This window comes from Poecilia latipinna, unplaced genomic scaffold (assembly GCF_001443285.1).
Source record: "Poecilia latipinna isolate Pla-1442-1.1 unplaced genomic scaffold, P_latipinna-1.0 Scaffold389, whole genome shotgun sequence".
NCBI classification, from domain to species: domain Eukaryota; kingdom Metazoa; phylum Chordata; class Actinopteri; order Cyprinodontiformes; family Poeciliidae; genus Poecilia; species Poecilia latipinna.
Window position 1 is genome coordinate 27,449 of NW_015113005.1, and position 24,679 is coordinate 52,127.

The following is a 24,679-nucleotide window of genomic DNA, read 5'->3' on the forward strand; positions in this document are numbered from 1 at the left end:
AAAAACACGCATCTTCTTCTGATGAATGACAACACTGTAATGTTATACAGCCATCTGTTAAACTGATATACATCCACATCTATGCAAACCATTATATAACGCCAACAACTGTGTTCATTCCTAATAGCCACTTGGCATTTGTCACAGAGTCTCCAGACTGGGTTTGTGAGTGAATTTATTATTAGATTTCTTAAGTGACAGATGCTGCTAAGGTAAACAGATTATTGACAGAACAGAAATTGGGACGTAAACACCTGTTTTGGGAGCATCACTGGCAAAGGAGCGTGCTTAATAATAAAGTCCAAGCCAGTGCCATGTTGAAAGGTGAAATCTCTACACATCAATTCTGTCCCGAGAAGCTCAGCGCAGCAGAGCTTATTACAGACTCTCAATCTGTCTCAAGTGCTCAGACTGTCTCAGTAATACGGGCCTGCCGGCTCCTTGAGATGGTTCATTAAAAAGCTTGGCTGTCCAGAGCACATCCATGGCAGCCAAATAAAGTGTCAGAGCACATTTTTCATCTGTAGATTAAACCTATGTAAGCCCAAATTAAACCAAATTAGATCTGAAAATGAGAAATAAGCCAAAGCCAAATGACTGGAGAGGCATCCAGGCTGTGAGCAGGAGGAACCACTTGTATGCCATCTGCAGAGCTGGTTGTGCTGGTTTGAGGTTTCATCACTTTTTTCTTGCCCAGGAGTCTCATACAATGTCTCATGCTCAAACCTTCCTAGATAAATATGCAGTTTGTAGACAATTTTTGTTCCATTTCTAAGTATTAATTCAACAATTCATAATAGATTTATGGTAAATGTTTCGATTTCAGTGACAAGCTACGATGGTTGGATGGATGGATGGATGGATGGATGGATGAATTTGATGGGCTACTTAGACAATTAAAAGGTAAATACAATTATGACTTAAAAATATTTTTTCTATGCCGTATTTTCTTTTTCAACAAAAATAATAGGTCCTGGATCACGTGGATTTCACAGTTTTCCACAACTTCCAAGACTGAGGGGAAACCCCTCTGGGGCTTACATCTTGTATATGGCAAAAATAATTTTTCTTTCCTTCTTGGGAACGTTACACAGAAGCTGAGGTCAACCTTCCTCAATCGGTCATCTTTTCTGAAGTCTCTCTGGACCAAAGGATATGATATTCCTGACCGTGATGAGGACGCTTGTTCTATTACTGTGAAAGTTTTTGTCAAGCTAACAGTGAATTTCAAATTATCAGTGTGGTCCATTGTGTGCTGGTGAACGCATCATGGCTGCAAAACGCTGGCCTGGAAGATAAACTTTGCGACTCAATCACACCCCACCGCTCCCTCCCATCCCATCGTTCCGTCTGGTCTCACATATAATATATTCCTGAACCGCAGACCACTTTTGTGGACATTTCAATTACATGCCGGTTGCATGACTACAGCATGCCAAAATCAAATGCATCAATTCTGGATAACACAGCTGCAGACGCTGACATACACAAGCCAGTCCATAATGTTGGAAAGAATGAGTCTGTGGAGAGGTTTGCGGAGGGAGCCTGTGGTCAGTGCTCTGTTACCCCCGGCATGTTAGATCCTCAGCCAGCCCATTGTGCTGAAATTCAGTCACAATAGCACAGTATCTTCCCAGAGCAGGCTCCTTATCATGGCGCTGAAATGACTCGTCTCTCTGGACGCCCACATCACAGACGCTTTGGGTCTGAGCGCACAAAGCTCGAGGTGAGCGAGCGCAGCAATCTATTGCTTTTGTTCAGTGTACGACAAAGACGCTCACAAACTTTTCTTTTTGACACAATCTTAAAAAAAAAACGCCATGCAATTTATTCCCCGAGGCACTGTAACAATGCTTAGCATTAAAAGAAAAAACATCTCACTGCCTGGTGATTGACTCTGAAGAAAGAAAAGTAACTGAGAATGAATAAAATAGCAAAATGACTTTAACGGAACAATATATTCAAGGATTTTATTCTGAATGCTGGTATTGATTGATTGCTCTGTGCAGTAAACAGATGTCATCTCATAATTTTTCATGACATGCTGCCTGAAATAGGATTGTGTCAGTTATCAATCACACTGACTCCAGTTGTGTCAATCGACCAAATGCTGCTGTGATAAATTGTATTTCTAAACATATCTGTGGTTGTCATCTTGATATTGCGGGTGCAGCTCAAAGCTCGCACAACTACCGATGACGGCACTTTGCAATTTGATTGTGTATCAATCTGAATTCAGCTTTAATTCAGCCTTTTCCTTCCAAGGGAAAAGAAACATAACTACTGCAAATACTCACCAAACTGTGTTTTCTCCAGATCACTTCTAAATCCAATCCAAGCATCCGAAAGTCTTAAGAACATGAGGGAGATGTGACCTTGATACTTACGCTAAAAAAAAAGTTATCTGAAAGCTTGTCAAATTATGGGAGTTCTTCTTTCAAGCTGCAAATTGACAAAATAAATAACTTCTGAATTAATCAATGACTAGATATATATTTAATTGACAATGATTGTGTTGAACCTTGATTTTCAGTGAATGTGAATTTTTATTCTTAAAATAGGAAATTATCAAGACAACCACTGATTTATTTACTGCCTCAAGCCTGTATCTAGTTAGTCCTTCGCTGTCATGTAACTTACCCCCCAAAAAGAAAGAATTAATTGCAGTCCACCATTTACTGATCGGGCCAGTAAATAAATAAATAAATAAATAAATACTTACTTACTTACCCTGACTAACAACTGTGCTGTCCTAGCTTCAGCCAAAGTTAGACTTTTTTGTAAAATTTCTGTGTCAACACCATGCCTTCATCTATTTTTGAGTGAGGGTCCTGAAAGGCTTTGTTCATTTTTCCTGTTTCCACTGTGAAGACTCTTTCAACTATGCCGAGCCAGTTTTTTTTTTATGTGCACTATTTGATCTAAGTGGGGATCCAAAAATCCAACATGAACCTGTGCCAGACATACCACCATGGCTGGGTCCCACCATTCCAAGAGTTATACTTTAACTGTCCAAACAGATTCCCAATCAGCCAAAGAAAGAGACTGAGTGAGCTCTGCCTATCTGCCAAGATACTTATTGATCCGGATCAAGTGAGGTGCTTCATTCTGCCTAATATTGCTGTTGTCCGGTGCAATAAAAGATGATTGATCACATATACACTAAATTGTTTTTCCTAAGATATCCTTTTACTTAAACGTTTTAAAACTGGAATTCAAACATTTACACAACTGTAACTCAAAAATCACAACAATGTTTCAACATTAAACTGTACTTTATGTAATATAGCTTTTAATTTGCACCAATAAAGATCAAATCACATCAGGAGGCCTGAAACTAAAAGTGAACTGATCACCTGACCTGCTTTCTGATCAATTCAGGTAATATTTCTCTGACCGCTTTGGGGCACTCATGGAGCATTAATGCATTTCCAGGTAAACAGTTGATCCTTAAAAACAGAAGAAACATACTCAGAAGTAACATACTCAGCCCTGAGGGGCAGAACACTGAACTTCACACCCCAGAGCTCAACATGCACTATTTAAACTAGACGAACATCAAAAGTGGCACACATTTTCCAAAAACATAAAATACTGTATGTTCCAACCTCACACTCAGTCATTGCAGGTTTTTAAAACGCCAATTTACACAGCAGATTTGACTTTTACTCAGACAAAAGTATTTTGAGCAATCAAAACACTATTATTTAATTAGCTGAATAATATTTGATGATCCTAAACTTGATTATTAATTTCATCCTTTTGTCCATATTTCCATTTTATTAGAATAAAGTGTTGATTATATTTGCTTTAACTCTATGCAAATTCTAGATTCTAAGATGCTTCCTTTAATTTGAAATAAGTCTTCCTCAATGAAAAGGCATGTCATTTATACTTCAGACAAATTTTTACACATTATGGGGCTGATTTTATTTTATGAAGACTAATATAAATACATTTAGTTCAAATTTACTACAAGGAATACTTTTTTTTAAATATTGCTTAAGGGAAAAAAAAGGCCTGGGATGCACCAGGAATTGTAAAGCATTGTGCAATAATGCATGAAGGGGAAATGGGAGCAATGACTCCTGATGTAACTCATGTTGCTCTGTGATTTGATCCAGTGTAGGAAAAATATTGCTGCACTTCTGGGTAAAGTACATCACTTTATTCTCTCTGATCTTGTTAAAAGCTTACTTACTTGGTCTACTTAGAGTTAAGTATTCACCATGTGTAACCAGACAGTTTTAACAAACCGTGTTTGGGCAGGCCTCTGCAGACCCCGCTCACCACTTGAATTGTAAAATGTTTTGCTTCGCTCGCCCAAAGCAGAGATACACATAAGTCAAAGCAACACAATATTGTGTTCTTTGATCAAGTGGCAATCTTAGATGTGGAACAACACAGCCACAAACGTCAGCTTCCCACATTACCTTTTTATTTACAGCCAGCAATAAGCCGTATGAAACACACTTGATGCCAGAGAGCTGATGGATTCCACAACTGCATGTTACAGGAATCATCTGGCAGAGAACAAGTGCGGCAAACAGCTCATCAACTGCAAAGTAATCTACCAACTCTGTATCATTAGGCTGCCTGTCCACAGCATTCATAACCCCAGCTGAGGGATGCTGCAGCACATCAAATTGTAAGCTTTATAAAACACCTCAATCCGCCGTGACAGATAGATATAAACAGTTCTTCGGTAAATAGAGATGACCCCCGAAGGTTACCATCACTCACTCACACAGATAAATGCTCCATAAAGACTCAAAGTGCCTCATGACAACTCGACAAAGCTCTGGCGTCATAAAACAAAAAACGTATGATTGCTGTTCAACCTGTTAAACTCCATTTGAAAGCCGCAATACATACTGATGAAAAAGTCTCAAACTCCTAGCAGTTTGTATAGCATTTATTCCCAGCTTTAGATTGGTTTCTCTTGAAGTGTAACCCTGCAAATTAGTGCTAAACATGTTGCAAGATAATATAATATAAAAGTGTTGGCACAGTGGTAAATGCAATGTTAACAGCACGGCATTTTCACTTAATAATCAGATCTAATCTGACATCAAGGCCAAGACGCTATGATAACGGCACAATTTATTTTCTGGCAAACACAACTATACTACAGCTGAACTGTTTAAGAAGCAAGGCTTTAAATTCATAGATGGAGATAATGCCACACACTGTATTCACAGCTGTTAAGTCACAACCACAAACTTTAATGTATTCAATTGGAATCCTGCTTAGAACATAAGTAGGAAATGAAAGAAAATTATACATGATTTTTCTTTCGGTAATACAAATCTTACAACTGAAGCACGCACATTTTTATTCAGTGCCCCCAGAGATATTAGTAAATAAGTATATTTAATATATATATATATATATATATATATATATATATATATATATATATATATATATATATATATATATATATATATATATATATATATATATATATCCACACAGACAAAAAAAACCTGACGAAATGAAAGCATGAAACAAAAAATCTGCAGTCTAGTACTTGCTAAAAAAAATCTTTGCTAAATAAAAGTTTCTTTAGCTGCTTTTTCAAAGAATGGAGCAAATCAATGCAGCGAAAAGAAGGTGGCAACGTGTTCCCCAACTTGGGAAACACAGCTTTAAAAAAAAAAAAAAACCTGTCACCCGTGACTAGCTGATCTAAGGTTTCGGGATGTGTTATGGAGTACTTATAAGGTCAGAAATGTAAGCTGGGGCTACACTGTGCAAGTCTCTTTCTTGTTTTGGTTAAAAGCCTTGGAGCAGAGTTCTGTGCTCACTATTCACTGTTCACTACTTTTTTTTATTATTATTATTTAAGCAGGTAAAAAGACTGTTATGGTGCTTCACTTGAGAAGAGATAAATGCATGAATAATCACCTCCATCTCAGTTTTTGACATGATGTATCATGGTTTGGAGATGTTCCTTAACTGAAAGTAGCTGTTTTTGATATTTAAAAGAAAAAAAAGAATCTCAGAGTTAGAGTTGAAAATCACACCAAGGTTTCCGAGGCTTGGCAAGAAAGTCAAAGCCCACATACACTCAGGTGCTGCTTGATATCAGGACTGTGACTGTCAGGAGCAATGATCATAGTTTCTGTTTTATCCCAGTTTAATCTCAGGAACATACCAGATATGTCAGAGATAAAGTTATAAAAAAAAGTTTAAAGAAGAGTAAGGGAATAAAACCATATCCCAACATTTCACAGAGAACCGTTTAATCTGTGATCTGAAAATGTCCTATTAGCCCAGTAATTTACAAATTTAGCTTTATTGTGTCCAACAGATAAAACTTCAATAAAATACATTGGAGTTCATGGTTTTGCTGTGACAACACGTGAAAACGTACATGGAGTTTAAATCCTGTTGCAAAGCCCTGTAAATACGATTATTGCTGCTGATGAGTTATGTAATTCTGAGTTTAATAGCACTCCCCAGCAAAGACCAATTCAACAGTCAACAGACCATTTAAGCCTGATTAGTCTCAGACTGGCTTTTAATTTGATGTGCATGCAGACCTCAAATTGCCAGGTGGGTAAGACGTCCGTCATCTACACAGATGCATAGCAAATGAGGTTGTGCGATTCAGCTATGGACCAATCATTTATATTCAAAAGTTAAGGAAAGTGAAATAGGAAAAGGGCAATGGCTTCTTCGAAGCTGGAATTTACTTTTCACTCTGCAATGTGTCGTACCTTATCAGAGTTTTCTTCGATCCACTTCTTTACTGTGCCCAGAGCGATGTCGGCTGCAGGCTCGTTGGGATAGCCTGAGGAGACAAAAACAGTGTAAACAGCAGTTGTATTCAGCATGCAGATGTCAAATGGGAGACAAAAAAAGTCAGTCAGGCAAGCAAACACAGAAAACTGATATCTCCACAGGTAGCAGCAGAATTCCTCCTGAATCAATGAAAAGCAACCTGCTCGTATCAGCGAGATGAGACCAACTGTCTGATCAACTGCTGTTGACGAATGCTGCCAGATGCAGGGTGATGTGAAAACACAGAGAGACAATATTGCAGGGTCTTCAAAGTGTGGATACAAGCTACACACACACGCACAATCACACCCTCACTCATTACCACCTCAAGCAGAACTGATTAATGTTTTATCTTTATGGGGAAATTACACTTTGATGTGTGATCATGCACACCATTCCTTTGTTTTATCAGCTTGCCAACATGAACCTGGAGTCTAGGCACAATGCAGCAAACCATCATATTAACAGTTGTGTCAGCAGAGGAACCGTAACAGTTTGTTAACACTCTGAAGAAAAACTGTTCCTTGATTATTTTCTAATTAGACCAGGAAAAGGAAGACTGCTGGAAACTAATCTGTAGATCACTTGCTGCCAGTGTAGATAACTTCACAGGACCCAACTCCAACAGCGAGATATTGACTTAAAAATCCTCTGGGGCTGCTTTACTACCATGGTAGAGTAAATATGCCAGAACCAAAAGAGCTGACAAATTACTACCAAGAAGTTCCTCAGCTGTCCTGATTTTAAAGTAACTACACATTACCTGGCTGAATAAAATATATATCACCTTTATAAAAAACCTTCTAAGGTTTGGAAAATTACTACAGAGAATATTAACTTTCTAATTACTATTCTTCTCCTGTCTGTGGAAGGTTTTTTCTGGTTATATATGCTTAGCTGTCTCTCTTTCATGGAATGAGCCGTCCAGCTTTTGTGCTCTTAATTTTTTCCATAGAAAGTTCTGCTGGTCTAGTGATTCTGTGTATAACTATGTGTTTCCTGGACACAGCCATTGGGCCATTAATCTGTTTTTTCTTTTCATAGTAGGTACTCCTAGTGGAAAGCTTTTGCTACCAATAAATATGTGTACCATGTTTGTTTTACTTTCCATTCTCCCAGTGGATTTTGCATTTAGGTGGGTGTCTTACAGAAGTAGCCATTGACATTGGTGCAATGAACAATGAGTACTCATTTTTACTTCCTTAGAAAGTGACAGATCTGTTGGTGCCAATAGATAAGTGCTGTTTTTACGGGAAAGATTAAAAAGAGCACTAAATAAATGAGCATACTCATTTATTTAGAGTATGCTTCCTTTTCTGTTAGCTCCAAGTCATTAATGACAGCTGGCCACTCTGGAGGTTTCTCACAGTCAAGGGATAATATTTCCTCCCCACTGTCACCCCATGTTTGCGCAGGATAAGAAATTCCTGTTGAATTTTCCTATTTGGGATTAAATAACATAATTTGACTGAACTGCATGTGAACCTAACTGAATTTCTGACTAAACTGTTAAATTTACCCAGATATGAAGTGGAACTGGATACTTTTAAAGTGTTTTGAGATCACCCAGGGTTTCCTGTGTTGAGAAGCTATAAAGCTAAACTGAATTTAATATTGTATTTCTGCATTCATTGGTTTCAACTTTACCCGCCTCTCATTATGATCCCGTATCTGTAAGATTATTGATGGACATGAAAGATGGGGATAAAGAGAACACTTAAACTGCTAAAGTATAGCAAAGAACTGTACAATACTTGAGTAAAAATGTGAAGGCAGTGATTAACAATCATTTTTCCAGGGGAAAGATGGAGAGAAAATAGTGATCAGACAACACCCACATTTTTCTTCCATTTTGTAAGGATTTAACTCTGTTTAATGCATGGTCTGAAGAAAATTGCTTAACATCAAGCCTATAGTCAAAAAGTAAAATTTAAGTTTTCCACAAGGGATAATAACTGAACTCCTAAATGATGGAAAAAGGCATTACATTTGGATGACTTCACATTAACCCTGATCCAGCAGCATTGGGTGCATTGGGGTAAGAACCTAGGTGGAGGAAGTGATGCATGATGTCTTAAGCTCATCGTTCAAGCTTGTGGGGGCAGTTTTATAATTTAAGGTTGCTTCAGTTGGTCAGGTCATGATCAGCACTGTTAGAAGTCCAAAAAAATTAGGTCAGCTGTCTACACAAAAATACAGCATTTCATTTCCTGGCATATTATGAGATGACAATGCCAGAAATCATCAAGTTCAAAGTAGAAAAAAGTGGATCTCAAGGAGCTGAAAACATTTCTACATAAGTCCAGACCTTAACCCCATTAGGAATCATTAAGACGACAATATAGAAAGTTCTGACTCTTTTGTCATCAATACAGGATTGCAAATTCATGACTTGATGTTGCTGCTTGTGTTTTTGAATAAATATTTTAAGTTTTGAATGTACTCCATAAGGTAGTTAGCTGCTGGCTGTCCTGGAAGTATCCTGATAGCAACGTGTGTCCAGTGCAAAATGCGATGCCAACAAACAAGCATGGCATGTTTCTTCAGCCACTGTGACCCAGTACAGGATTTAAGACTCTGTTTAAAACCCCCGACCTCGTAAAGAACTACAGGTTGCAGCAGACAGTCCAACAACAAAGGTTAACACCTCAATTTCAACCAGCATCAACTGATCCAATGGCCAGGTCACGCTGTACCTTGTTAGTTAGCACATGGGTCATATTTTCAAATGTAGACTTTTTTTTTATTTTGTTCAATCATTGACATCAGAGTGTGACCCATGAAACAGCTTTACAAGAACAGCATCAACCTGTCCTTAACAGATGTAAAGGAAACTGAAAGGACGTAAAGACTTAACCTGAGCATTTATTGATTTCTTTCCCTTATCTGTGACTCCTCCCGTCAAAGCCGCTCAGTAGCTCCTACCAAAATTCTCATAATCACCTGCTTAAATAGTCAATAAACAACATATGCAGATTCATGCTCTGGATCTTCACCTATGTGACTGCTGCTGATGCCTCTCTCCTTTTCTCTGTTTTTCTCCTCCTCTTTCTCAGTTTGACAGGAGTGGCCGAGTTACACTGATGAGAGAAGAGGGGGCTGAGACACTGCCAAGCCCTCGCCAAGTTCCCATTCAAGCTCAGGGTGAGGCAAGATGTGAGCTGCATACCAGCCAGCAGTGACTGCCAGCCTGCTCCTACAGCTCTGTTCTGCAGCATCTGCAGACAGTGCAAAGTCTGTTCACGGCTCCTGTCCTTTAACAGGAGCCCCCAAGAGCCATGCGCTCAGGAGCTAATCCAGAATGCCAAAATCTTCTAGTCACCTGACTTCTCCTACATCTCAAGCACACTTAACCTTTTCAGATGCATTTTTTTTTTCCTGCTGATGCTTCCTTTTAAGAAGCTGTTCCCACACCTGTGCAGGTGTACCAACACCCAACTTGCACATCAAGTAACATAGGCAAACAGATGTGCAGCAGACAGGAAAGCTGAGGAAAGTAGTTTCGGGGAGATGGGACCAGCTGTTCAGTTAGCACAGACACAAGAAGTGTCAGAAGCACATAAACAAATGAACAAAAAAAATGTAAATAAAGAATTAAGTATCTACCTCTGGTAAACTTCTTCCAAAACGGAGACTAAAACATAATAATAGTTCTCCACGTCACCATAAATGAGCTAAAGGTACAGAGAGCATTCAATCCATTCAGAACAGTTCTATAAATTCTCTATTGATTTGACAACTACAGCTATTAATCATAGCAGAGCTGGACAGAACATGGGTTGAAAGAAGTGAACCAGAGGCCTAATTTAGAAAAAAAGAAAAAAGAAAAAGAAAACTATTAAATCAATACATTCACACCACCTAAGATCAGAAAAGACACGATAAAATGAGATCTGGCAGGAAAAGAAGTGTCAGTTGAGCTGCAGGTGGCCTGGCAGAGGAACTCAAAGTTACAAAGTTATGACAGCACCAATTTGAGTGGATCAGCAGCTTTCTCTCATCATGCTACTTTAAACTTTCCTCTCCTCTCCTCTCTCTTTGCCTCTCTGTCTCTTTCAGCTTGGCCAAGTATGTTTAAACTGAGAGGAATGGATACAATAAAGTACTTTAAAACTCAACCTCTAGCACCACTCCTGGGCTTCCGAGTCCAGGCACCACCGGCAGCACTGCTGACACAATCCACTTTCTGAAAGATGTGCAGCACAGGATTGAGCCGAGTCCTTTATATGCTGAAGTGCACACAAAATGCACAAATTCTGTGCTGCTCTTACATCTCTTCCCCTCAACCGCCTCCTTTCTAGGGTTTCCTGTGTGCAGCGTTTAGGAGAAGCCAATCTGTCAGGTGGTGAGGCGCTAGCATTAGCCACAGTGGTGGTGGGCCCTCCAGGGTCTCTGCTCAATTTGGCTCGCCTCTCTACTATGCTGGGAATATGGCTGGCTCAGAGAGATTTGTCTTAGTGAGGTGCACTGATGGGAAATGCGCGGTGCAGCGCCCCTGATGAGGGCTCAGGTGGTGCAGTGTTATTTCAGCTGAAGGCTTCTCTACTTTATCACCCAGCAGAGAGCAGCATCCGGAGAAAAAGGATCCAATGGCACGTGCCATGTTTTACGAAGGCACTTTGTGAGAATGTTTCCATAAGAGACTGAAAAACAGCTAAAACAATTGTAAATGTCACATTCAGTTCATGGTATTTGATATCATACAGGTCGAAGGCAGCCTCTCCCAGTGCGCCATTAGTTCCTTTTAGCTAGTTCTGGAATATATTTAAATGCTAATTAAATATATTTAAAATGGTGTGGTTCAATGTTGTTTTACAAGGCAGATAATCTTGTCTTACTCCTGTTAGAGATATAAAGTTTTTATTTAAAACAAGTTTTTTAAAAAGAAAAAAGAAACATTTCTGTCCAATTAAAATCTTCCTTCCTGCTATTAGTGACTCAGAAAATATAGTCTTAAATTATACAAATACAAAACAAGAAACAATGTTTAAAAAGCTAAAAGTTTTTGTCTTCAGACTGAGTGAATCGATGGCGTCAACACAAAAAAGCAAGCACACCCATCATGCAAATATCTCAGTTATTTTTCATAAATTATTTTACATGTAGGTGAATATATCTTCAGTAAGATGCATAATACGAGTCTCTCTTTTGAAAATCCAGGTCCTGACAGAAAGGCAGAACGGACCATTTGTGATACAATATAACGCAGATTAGCTGATGGTAGTTTGAATGAGAGGAAGAAATCAGTAAGTGAAGGCAGCACTTTTGCGGGCTGCTCTAGTTGAGGGAAGCAGAGCTGCGTGTTCATGTGGAAAGCACGCTGGGAAGTAGGGTGGTCACCCCATCAGGGCCCAGAGGAGAGGTGAGGTGACCCGGGGTGGAGGACGGAGTAGCGCCCCAGGACTCCATACGCCGAAGCGTGGGTGTCAAACTGCCCGGAGCAGCTCTTACACCAGCAGTGCAACACGACAGTGGGGCCGTGACCGACTTTGAAGCCCACAGAAGGTTACAGAGACAAAGAGAGATGGGAGGCTGCTGAATGAGGAAGAGAGGCAGAAAAAGAAGCGGAAAGATGGAAAAGTAGCCTCCGTGGCAAAACAGTTTATGACCTTCCTTGGAAACATTTCATAAAGGTGAAGGCTGGAATGTCCTAAATGCTAAAACTGAACCTCCCTAATTTACTTTTTTTTTTTTTTTTTTTAAACATTCTCAACTCTGTATGATCTGCAGGAGGTAAGCACAAACCACTCTTTGCAGAAGCCTGCACTTATTGACCTGAGATTACTCAGTGCTTTTACATTTGGCTTATCATCCATGACAATGTTGGAGCAAAGAAAGTGTTTAGCACAATGCAAGCTGTGTGACTCTATTAAATGGGCTACAAAGTTTCTGTTGCCACTCTGCTGCCCACAGATACCACATATTGCTCAGACGCACCTTGAAATTCCCAAACCCAGCCGGACTAAGCTCCGTGTAGTAAATCCTAGCCTTTAAGAGAGGGGGTACATTTTCCCAAGCCATCTCTGGCTAGCAAGCAGAAAGCCATCAACGTTAAGAGATAAGGTGCCATGAATATCTGCCACCCTCCTAATCCTAGACAAGGATGAAGAAAACCAGAGCATCATGCTGGCGAAAGGAAAAAAAAAAAAAATCTTTGCTGTGAAACACCTTTGATCTGTACAGAGGAGCACTGTGGACATACCAGTAGAGCTTGGCTGGATTACAACCACATATCTCCCACAGGCACCAGCCAGTGCTGAAACTCCTTTGTCAACAATCTTCAGATCCGTCACGGAGACAGATGCACCAAAGGTGGAAGGTTAGTCATAAACAGGGAAATATTTGTCCAAAGTAGAGTGGCAGCTCTGCTGCGCTGAGCACCTCTGATTATTTTGATAGGGTTATAAATGTATGCTTGAGAGGGTATCTGTCAGGCAAACAGTACACGTACTCTTCATGTCCTTGCGTTCACATCGTACCCGTCAATCCTCAGCTCCATGCAAACATTAATCTGAACAGACGTTTCCTGGAGTGTACGAGTCATCACAAGGCTGTTGGAAAATGCTCTTTCAGTGTCCGATGTGATCCTTGCAAGGCTAAGGTTTCTGCAGTAGGTTTGCCTAACTTTCTGAAATAAGCACAACCTCAGAAAATATATTGACACAAATTAAAGCAGTAATACACCTGTTAGTTTTTGTTAGCTTTGTTCAGATTTTTCTTTAAAAGACATAAAGGAAGAGAAAATACTTCTATAGATTGGCCCTGAATGTTTAGCTGAAATATATGCTTTGATTTCCAATGCCTTGTTCTAAAATGTCAGTTTCAAGTGGAAACATCAGAGGTTTCTCATCTGTCTCAACCTCAAAATCCAACATGGTTGTTATGCTTACGAACATAAGTGTCATAATAAACCATTCATTAGCACTTCTCACTGCTTTTACTTTATGAAAACGGGTACAAGTTAAACTGTGCAAACTTTGCACGCAAACGTCTTGCTTTATATTTTCAAAATCAAAGAAAATGCAAAGAAATTTTTTTTTCTCAGTTTTATAGCAACTTAAATTTGAAATAAAGCTTTTATATATATATATATATTTACTAGGACAGCCTAATTTAAATGGTTAAGTGTAGTTAATTAGCTTTGGATTCACCTAGCAAGTAATAGTTCTCCAAGTTTCTACTGAGCATTAATAAAGGTAATCCAAATACAAACAGCAAAACAACTTGGAAAAATGTTTTTTTATGCCAGTGATTCCTTTCAATGCTTAGTGTGGAGAGCACTGAACCAACAAACCATGATAAAGCCACATGAGCATGAAATTTGTACCAAAAATTTATTTAATTTGAACTGGAGCGACACTGAACTTTTAAAGTGCAGTTGAAATGTGCTCCCATGTTCTCAATATAATTGCAAAGTGCAGAATTGGACAATTTGTTGCATCTATTATGGAGCAATTAACTTTATTTCTATTGTCTGAGGGGAGTGCTGTTATTACTTGAGTGGTTTTTAAAAACAAAAGAAAATAGCTCGTGTTGTTTTGTTCTTTTTACTTTTTTGACAAAACAAAAACTGATGTAAAAGGAAATGAAATCAACATAAATTGTTAACTAAAAATGGTCTTGGCAATTTTTTTCCAGTCTTGCTGAGGTCACGGTGATGGCGTCAAGATTTTTTTTTTTCTTTTTCCTCTAACGTTTTGGGAACCACTGCTCTATGCTGGATCCTAAAATAGAACTTTATACAAGTGGATTTGACTGTGCTTCTAGTTTATGTGAAAAAAAAACAGTCAGAAGAATGTGTTAGAGGAAGGACAGAAAAGAACGAGACACTAAAAGAGAAAGTGACCTCTCTAAGTCGAGGTAGTTGGACCCTTGGCTCTTTTGCAGGGAGACATTGAGAGGTGTCTTCTCCTTGGAAGGAATAATCCATTTAAACCCGACTTGCACACCTGTGATTGATGTCCAAACAGAAGCAGCACTTAATAACCTCTATCATGCTGGGTGACCTCGTGGCCCACGGTGGGCACCAGTTTGTTTATGGGTGGTACCTCCGACACACTATCTGTGCAGAAATTCTGTTGTGGCTAATGGGCCGGACTGAGGGATTGGACTGTCAGCGCAGTGTGAGCCCTCATTTTTCTTTCCGAGCGTCTGAGGTACAACCCGCGCTCCCTTACTACAACCCAACCTCCCTGTACTGCCGTCATCTGTCAGTGGAGATGGAGTCCTTTGGAAGACGGAGGCGTGTTGGAGAGTGTCAATTAGCATTAGCTTTCCTGACAAATCTGTTTTTCCTCATCACACAAAGGCCTTGGATAACTTGTTCCTAATTTCTCTCTGTCACAACAAGGGGGGAGATGAATTTGCCTTCCAGCTGCAATTCAAGTCTAGAACTAGGACAGCAGGGTTGCTAACTCTGGAAGTTGAAATAAAGGAATGAAGAAACATCCTATCCATAATGTTTAATATTAACAACTAAGCAGTGACTTTAACAATGTTTATGAAGCAAGCCATTATTAAAGCAGGCAAACTTAAAGTGAACAGATGTGAATTTAGTTGGACTGTGTTTGTAAAAATGAGAGAAATTTGTGGGTATCAGATTTTGATTACTGTCATTTTAAGGGGATTAATACTGTATTTAAAATTTTTAATTTAGAAAACTTACACATGTTTTCTTGGTCTGTGGCTCAACAATAAGAATCCTCCTCTTGCGACTGGATGGCTGCGGGTTTGATTTCATCTCTATCCAGCTACGTCTCAATGTGTCCCCGAGGTAAGACAATTAAACCCAAATTACCTACTGATCTACGTATTGTGCAGGAATGTGTGCACATTTATGAGTGCAATTGGGTCAATGTGACTCTATTGTAAATATGGTGAATATAACCACAAATGTGTATGTAAATAACTTGCGTCAAATTACCATGTACATTTTTTTCTCTCAAATCCTAGTAATAGACAATAAGCTAAAATCTATTGCAATGTGGGAAATATTATACCAATGTCTTAGATATGATGCTGAATGTAAGTTTTTTTTTTTTTTTTTTACCCTGCTGCCCCCTTTCCTCATCAGGAGCGATTTTGACATTTGACGGCATTAATTCCTCCAATAATGAATAAAACTTCAAGTGTTGGACTTTCCATGGGAGTTGTTTGACATTACCTTCACATGTTACAACAATCTCTCAGACATCATCTCCTGTGTTTTTTTTCTGTCTTCAATGTTTTCCGCTAACGGTGCTCATAATCTAACATAACTTTCAGACTATAAGCCACAACTTTCTTTTTTTTTTTTTTTTTTTTTTTTACCCCTTTTGAATACTGCGGCTTAAATGACAATATGGCTAATAAACAGATTTTTACCAATGGGTTTTCAAAGGCTGGACTGCTGTGTGTTGAAGAGGACAGCACAACCTTAAGGGTGAATTTGCCTCGAGACAAAAGTGACATTGAGAGCAACAGTGAAAGAGAAACTGAGAAAGTGTGCAGCGAATTCTGAGTGTTCAAGTCCAACAAGGAAGAAGACGACGTTAGTGGTTTTAGGGCCCAAGAGGAGGATGAACATAGCGATTAATTGCTTTTCCTGGTAGCAGGGCTCACGTTCACAGAATATTTTACATCTATGACTGTTTTTGTAAACAAGCTTGCAGTTCTTCACCTCCATCTCTCTCAGCTTAAGAAATGGTCAGGTTTCTGGGCAGTTGTTTGGTCTGCCAAAGGATATTGTGCCAGACAACCAAATCTGGAAAGAGTAGTATTGAATCAGGTAGGTTTTGATCATCACCGATCCTACGGTTCAGTGTTTCTCCTTAGAAAAACGGTCTTCCAAGAAAGAAGACTTTAAAAGATACTGATCTAATAATCAGAAGTGAGGTCGTAATATGTATTTTTTTTTAAACAGACTTATTTTCAGTTCCACAAAGGTCATCAATCTATTCCACTGAAAAGTATGTTGACATTGAAATTGTGACACATTGTCAATTAATATTGAACTTTACAGTTTACATGTACTGTTGTAGATCTCCATTATCCTTAAAGTCTTTAATATGTCTCTTCTTATAAGACTCCCACATAATAATATCATGATGGTAAATTAATGTGATCTGGCAAAAAAAATAACCGTTGTAAGTGAAAGGTCCAATCAGAAGAGAGCATTTCCAGATACTGGCTGCTGGTGACAACATGTAACTTACGATTACAGACAGTCAGCCATTTTGGATAAGCTATTTTTCTTCAAACAGCTTTGAACTTACTATTAAAAACACAAAACAAAGCCTCATCAATTTAATATAGAGTTTCTTCTAAGTTTCAAACAACGGATGACTGCAGATTTCAATGGATTGTTGCCTAACCTAATCAGTTGTCACTCGATTTACAGCCAAAGACGTGCATACCACAGAGGCAGATAAAAAAAGAAAGAACACAGGAGGAAAGACATGAGGAAGATGTGACTCACACTCCAAAAGGCTTTTGTTTACGTTGTTGAAATGTTAGCTGACCTTAAAGGTTATCTAAAATGTACAGAAAATGCCAAACCTCCTGACAAGAGAGCAAGGCCTCTCTCAGAGCACAGCAGCACTCTGGGGGCACAGCGAGGAGTCAGAGAACAACATCACAGAGGCTGCAAAGCCGTATGCTCAAGTTACTTTCAAAGTCCCTCCTCTATTTGCCCTCTGCTGTGTGAGGATCTTTAGTCTTAATCAGCTGTATTGTTCTGTGAAGATGCAGTTATGGGAAGCGCTAAGCTGTTTATTTATTGAACAGGCTGTTTAATTCCTCCCCACTACTGCATGCTTGGCTCTGCAGACACTATTCTTTGATGTTAGGGCGCTCCTGGTGGAGTGCTACGACAGGCTCCCACTGGTGAAGCAGCACACAGTACAACAATAAACAGCAATAAGTTGTGGCCTAGTCAGCAGCAGCAGAATACACAGCAAACTACAGCTCTCTTTGTCGCGTGCGCTCTAGGACAGCCTTTGTGTTCCCACCGCAGAATGTGTGTAAGCAACTCTTTGGTATTTCATAACATCCATCATAGGATAAAATTAATGAGGATCTGTTGTACAATGTATGGAATCTGTCACTAACACCAAAGTTGTATAACAAAAACAGAACAAACAAAAAAAAAAAAAGAGAAGCAGCTAGAAAGATGAAGTGATTATATCCTTAGGTGTTCAGTAATAACATTTTCAGATGTGCTCATAAATAAAAACTAAAAAAAAAAAAAAAAAGGTATGTTGTGCAGTGCGACAAAAGGAAATTGCACACACAAAAAAAGCAAACACAGAAGAAAGTATTAACTCTGAAGGTAATACAGGTATAAACATCTGGTAATTCATAAGCATGTTTTACAACACACACTGCTCTATACTAATAAGAAAATTTAGCACTGCATGAGGATGCGTGAACATTTTGTAGCCATTAACATTCAGGGAAGTTTCAGCCGGTTTAATGAGCACTGCCAAAGTCTGTCAGGCTGTGCAATCAGTGCTCCTCTGCGTTTAGTAATTCGGTGTCTCTCAGTGACAGCTGCTGGTTAGTTATAGTGCCAATTTAATAAAGGAGGAAAGGTGATGGCTTTGGTTGGAAATTGCATCTTTTTATAATGAATATTAGGAGAAAACAAACAGATGTAGACTGTCTGTGGACCCAGGCCCCTTTACTGGACCTTTGTGAGTGATTCCAGTTTTGGACAAATAGCTGCATTATAATGCATGTGTCTATCTGTATATGTAAGCATTGCTTTTTTATTTTGCAACATAGATAATTCCATGGTTAAATGTTCCTGTTTATTAATTGATATTATTAATTAGAATTTGTCCTTCAAATTGAAGGGAGTGCATTGTTTGGAAGTACAAATAGCGCCAGTCACATTTATTGCAACCCCACTCCCTGTAAAGATATTTAAAATACCATTATCTCGCACAAAAATTACAGGAAAAATATGCTCTAAATTAATATTAAATGAGCTTACAGAGAGGGGGGATCTATGACCATTGCTGTTTGCACAGTCTTTCTTCTGGATATATAATTTGGATCACCATTTTGTTAAATGACCCAGAGGTGACCCACTTCTTGATTTGGCTCAACAGTCATCCTTTCTTCAGTGTTTATTTAAAATCTCCTAATATTTCAACATTAATGAAACCTCACGCTTTACTATGGTTCCCAAGAAAAAGGCCCACAGCATCATAAATCCATCACCATGTAGAGTAAGTTATTGGTTTTCCACATGTTTATTATTTTTCTTCACTCCTCACACACATGAAGTGTTTGTGGCTAAAAAGTTCAATTTACATTTTGTTTAGCCACACAGTTTCAACTGAATATCTGTCTAGGTTTGAGTAAAATCAGCACGCTTATTTTATTTTTTTTTAAAAGGTGGGCAAAAAAAAAAAAAAAAAAAAAAAAAAAAACATCATGGCATGCTTCCCAAACAACCAATTGACATGTAAATATTATACAATAACTGACATGGAGACTTGCATGAATTCTAAAAGTGAGTTTGGTAGTTCTTTTGTTTGTTGTTGTTTTTTTTTTACCCTTCTTGCTATTTTCCTCACTCTGAGTGGGGGGAAGGCAAACTTGTGTTAATGTTCAGCCTTGTTGCCAGTGGCTCGAAGAAATTGGACTGTGTCACGTCTCTTTTGTACCCCAGAGAAACGCAGAGAAATTCATTAATTGCTAATTGGAAATTCTAACAAACTCTGATCAGCTTAATAAATAAAGTATGAGGAATGTTTCAGTAGCATCTATTTTAAAAAAGATAGAGGAATCAATAATTGTGCCAACTGTGGTTTCAATAATTATTTCTATTTTAATGTCACATTATGCGACAGTAGTAAAAGATGCCGCTTGCTAAATTAAATCAAGCTTTGGTGAAATATGTGCATATTCCAGCTGTAAGAAAATTAATGTATTGTTAGCACTGCAGGGTTTTTAACACAGAGTTCATATATTTTTTAAAATAATTGGACTTAAGATTCTTAAATTTTTCAGTTGTTTTTTTTTACTAATTGTTTGTGCTCAGAAATATTGTTTTCGACTAACTTTTTTCTTTTTTTTTCAAAAATTGTGCTCAATTTTACAGAAGTTGTCACCGTCTACTTGAACTACAATAGAGCTGACTTATTGTCAGTTACAGACAAGGAAGATTAGCATGTTAATTAATCCATAAACATTTGGCTCCTGCTGATATTATTGAAGCTGTATGCTAATTCAATGCAAATAATAAACTGCATGATGACAAGAAAAAAAGAAATCCTATCCACAGGGGAAATTAAAATTTCACTAAATAGCAACAACTAATTTTCTTGTATCCAACTTTGTTAAGACAAAGAACTCCTAATTCAGTTTATCTCAACAGCTGTAAAGTTTTCTTCTGTGACTTTTTGCAAGTGACTTTGTTTAAGTGCAATGAACCTCCTCATTTCCAGGGATGCCTTCCAGCACATTCGCTTTAGCCACATGAGAGGACAAAAGCCATGTGTCTTTAATTTGTTAACCTTCTTCTACACTGCGTTTCCTTGTATATGATAAAAAAAAAGTTTTTAGTTGAAAATGATAGCTATAATTCATACTGAAACAAGAGTCTTTGCAAAGTTATGTGAGAAAAATATATGTACAACATGCAAAGGGAATAAATCATTTTGAGGAACATTTAAAGCTTACCATAGATGCCTGTGGAAATGCATGGGAAGGCCTGTGCAAAAAAAAAAACAAGAACAAAGTAGTAATTAATATGCAACCAAAAAATAATGACATTTCAGTGTATAACAAGATTGTGAATAAGATGCAGATGCCATGACTATGTTTATCTTTAATTGCAAACACAACGATGTGATTTTCTGTTTGAAATCTGCAGCAGAGGAATTTAGCCATAATGAACTATGTACCTGCCCATTATACGTGTGCATTAAACTGCAGGCATTGTGGGACACACAGCGTTTACCTCTGGATGGAGGCTGTTTACCTCCGTTTGCCTTCACCTGTTTGTTCCCAGGAGAAGCAATTTACAGAACTCATTGCATAAATCCCTGCAATGCTAATGTACAACTATAATGTGAAAACTGATGCAGCTCCCATTTACAATGCACACACAGTTATACAAGTTAAAGTTGCTGTTTTTAAACAGCAGGCTTCTAAAGTCTATACCATACACAGTTCAAACATATATCTGAAGAAAAGTCAGGATCACAGCGTGTTGAAGATGATGTCTGGTAAAATTTCATTTGGGACAGAGGCTATTAATAGTCGGTATCCATAACAGCAGTAGTTAGTTTATTTTGCCAAAGGGGAACAGTGAAACCCGCTCATGTAAATTCATAGGTACATGTACAGTAGAGCGTGTTACCTAATAACACACGGATATATAACTAAGGCCTGATTCAGTCTGTTGCCTACAGCTTAAACTTATACATACATTTATGACATTTCTTTATTTAGACCAAGTAGACAAGATAGCAAACTTGTGAGTTTGAGCTGCCAACTGTGATCCAAGTAGGTTTTTCAGTGCCTAACATAAACCCCAGTTACATCTGGATCAACAACAGAACATTCAACTACTCAACAGCAGAAACACATATCCACATAAATGGATGGAACAGTCTGATACTTGGGTAACAATAATGTCTTAAAGTCATCTCTAACAGAGTCTGATTAAATTTAACTCCCGTTTCCTGTTAATGATGTACTGTCTGTGATTTTATGCCAGCAAGACCCACAATGTTACCCAGCAAGCTGTGCAGCTGTGCTTTGAAAAAAAAAAAAAAAAAAATGTTTTTAAAAATGGCCTATTTGTGAGCTTGGCTTGGATATCTGTATTATAGGTCATGCATATTAATATAAGCAGTTCTTCCAAATAAGCTAAGTAAACCCATTAAAATGACAATCACAGGGCATCGGGTGCTTCGGTTAGTAAAGTCTGCAGAGGCTACAGTCCTCGAAGCGGTTGTCCTGGGTTCGATTCTCTGTCTCAGGCCATTTACGACACGTCCTCCCCTTTTCTCTCAACCCTATTTACTGTCAATGTACTGTTCAATAAAGACCAGTAAAGAATAAGAATCTCAAAACATTTAAATAAATAAAAACAATGTTCACTGCAAAGAAAGAAAGTTGGCTGCTTCTTTCTCTGGTCTCACTGCGTCATGTATTCAATAATCTTTCTTATTGGAGACATCTGGAAAGTGACTTGAATAAATGAATTGTTCTCTCACTTCTCAACAAGTAGGAGATGCCATGGCGAGCCACTAAGTTGTCCAAAAGCATGCTGCTTTGTTCTCCTTTTCCAGCTACAGTTAACATCTCTCTGCCTAAGCTGCAAATGATTGTCACTGACTAATCCTCATTCAGACTCGCGTATTTATGCATACAAAGAGAGTTAAATGAGGAGGGGTTACAATGTACAGCAGTAGAGCAGATGCTCTATTGCTCTATTTACGAAAACCATAAAGACTCCCACATTCTCACGTCCTCAAGTGGTTGTCTACATGAAGAAAGGTTTTTACGATGGATACTCAGTAAGCTGTTCACAGTTCACTGTTGACTAGTGTGGGACTGTCCTTCAGAGACACAAAATAGTACAAACAAAAAAATAGATTTGACATGGCTATAAATAATCAAGTGTTAGTTTTACTCTGACTTGTGAGCTCCTACTTGGATCACAAGGTTTAACACCAGTCCAGAATATTGCTTTGTTAATAGATTTACACAGAAAGCAGAGGAAACACGAGACATTACATTTTGAGGAAGTCGACCACACTTATAAGTTTTGTCAGCACAGAGTTAGATAGAACTGCTTTTGACATCAAAACATAAAATACATGTGCTAGTTTTGGCTTTCTGCTGGAAATATAAACCATTGCCAGTAGGGGCAAGGCATTAAGTCAGACATACAAACATACATGTTAAAAGCAATTAAATCTCACATATTAGGTGGCTTTTTATCAGAACTTCGCAGTAGCTTTCTTAACCTAGTTAAAGCCATGTGGATCAGCATATTTTTGTCAGATAAAAGCCACAGTTGGAAAAAGAAAACCCAAGAGTTTCAAGAAAAGCAGATAATGTGGCTTCTGCAACATCACTGGTGAGTGAATTAAGTGGGACACAATCATAATAATAATGTAGAATATTTAATATTAATGAAATCCAGTGTTATTTTACTGCCCTTTATAGCTAATGAGTTTCCAAGCACATATATATAGCCTTGATATTTTTCACTTACGGGACTGGGACTCAGATTTAGCAAATGCCTGATCTTAAGTGATTATTTACAAAACAAAAGAGACATCTACACAAAAACAGGAAAAAATGCTAAACTATGACTATTTTTATAAACTAAAGAGCAAAAACCCAACAAATATTTATGGATGTCTTTTCCAAAAACATTATAAAAAGTAACCACCTAGTAATAGTTCATGCTTTGTCGCATTTTGCAGCAAACATATTATTCAAGCATGGCTTTATAGCTTAAAATAGTTTCATTATTCTTTACTTCTGTAAGCTAATATATTATGATGCATAGGCCTTGCTGTGTGCGTTTCTTTTTCACATTCATCTTTTTAAGTACATTAATAAACACTAAAGAGGATTTTTTTTTTTTTTCAAAGATCCTATTTTGTCCTACAAAACAAGCTGAATACATGCTTCACTTCTTGCATTCATCAGAAGGTGTGGCAAGAGCATTAATATAATAAGAAGACAAATACAAAAAGGAAAAAAAAAAGGTAAACGGTCCACTAGAAGCTAAAGCAACTGAATGAATACAAAACAGCTCAGAGCTGTATCAAAGAACAACCTCATATGTCAATTTCTTCCACTGCCAAAAGTGAGCCAGCAGTTTATTTTTCCACACTCACCCTGTCAGGTTTTATTTAGAAATATGTTGCTGCTGGCAGCTATGTCAAGATTCAGAGAGAAAAACACAATTAATAGATCTGAAGAGAGGGAGAAAAGGAACAGGGTTCCTTGTGTGCTTTCTGAAATAATCATACAATCATATTAAGACGGCACACAGCGCCCGCACTTTGAAATACAATACCCTGTTTGTCCTTGATTTAAGTGATGAGGAATGAGTCTATGCTTGCTTTCTTATTTACCAGTTTTCAGCCTCAGTCTGTCAGGGTAATGTTTTCTTCTTTGGGTTGATTTAAATCTTTTACCAAAGCTTTGACCTTTCCTGATGACTGTCTGGGTCTGACACAAACCACAGATGATGAAGCATGGAAGAGCGAGACTGTTTCTACTCCAGTGCTAAATTCTGCCTGTGGAAAAGAGGGAGGCAGGATAAAAGAGCAAAAAGGAAAAATAAGCAAAAAAATAAACAATGTAATTGAAAAATATTTACTTTTAAATTGCTGATAAGTTGAACAAAGCAAATAATGCTTGATTATGATTTCTGTTCACCTGGAATAATCAAATTAAAACAAGTGGGATGATAAATACTTCAATCAGTTAAAATGAGCAACACTTTCTAATTCCTTCAGTAAGCCTTTGCTGCCAAAACTGTCACCCTATTTCAGTTGAAAAGCCACAATGTCAGTCACTTTAACTTGAATGTCTGCTCTGACATCAGCTACTTTCTGGCATATCAAAGACTGAGGCAATGACAAACCACCAGCATAATCAATTAAAATTTATTTTATTACTCTGCTGGCTAATCCATTAAAAACTACTGACTTTACTGGCGTGAAGAAGCATCAGGTAATCACTTAATGGGATGCTGTCAAGATCTGATACATGTACTTGTTTTGTTTAAGGCCTGGTTTTTGATAGAAATGAAGAGAACTAGAGAAATGTACAAAAAGATTTGAGGACCAAAGATTTTCATATATATACATATATATATATATATATATATATATATATATATATATATATATATATATATATG

General features: G+C 37.9%; 1 protein-coding gene across 1 annotated transcript in view; it reads right to left on the bottom strand.

Annotated features, from left to right (window-relative positions):
- Positions 1–6,689: 6,689 nt before the first annotated feature.
- The window catches only part of LOC106950280 (O-acetyl-ADP-ribose deacetylase MACROD2-like), a 262,373-nt gene continuing 244,383 nt past the window's right edge, over positions 6,690–24,679 (bottom strand). The window contains exons 8-9 of the mRNA XM_015037030.1: positions 20,461–20,491; positions 6,690–6,799 (exon numbers count right to left, since the gene is read on the bottom strand). Coding sequence (XP_014892516.1) covers positions 6,705–6,799; positions 20,461–20,491 — 126 coding nt within the window. The 3' untranslated portion in view covers positions 6,690–6,704. The remainder of the gene's footprint in view (positions 6,800–20,460; positions 20,492–24,679) is intronic.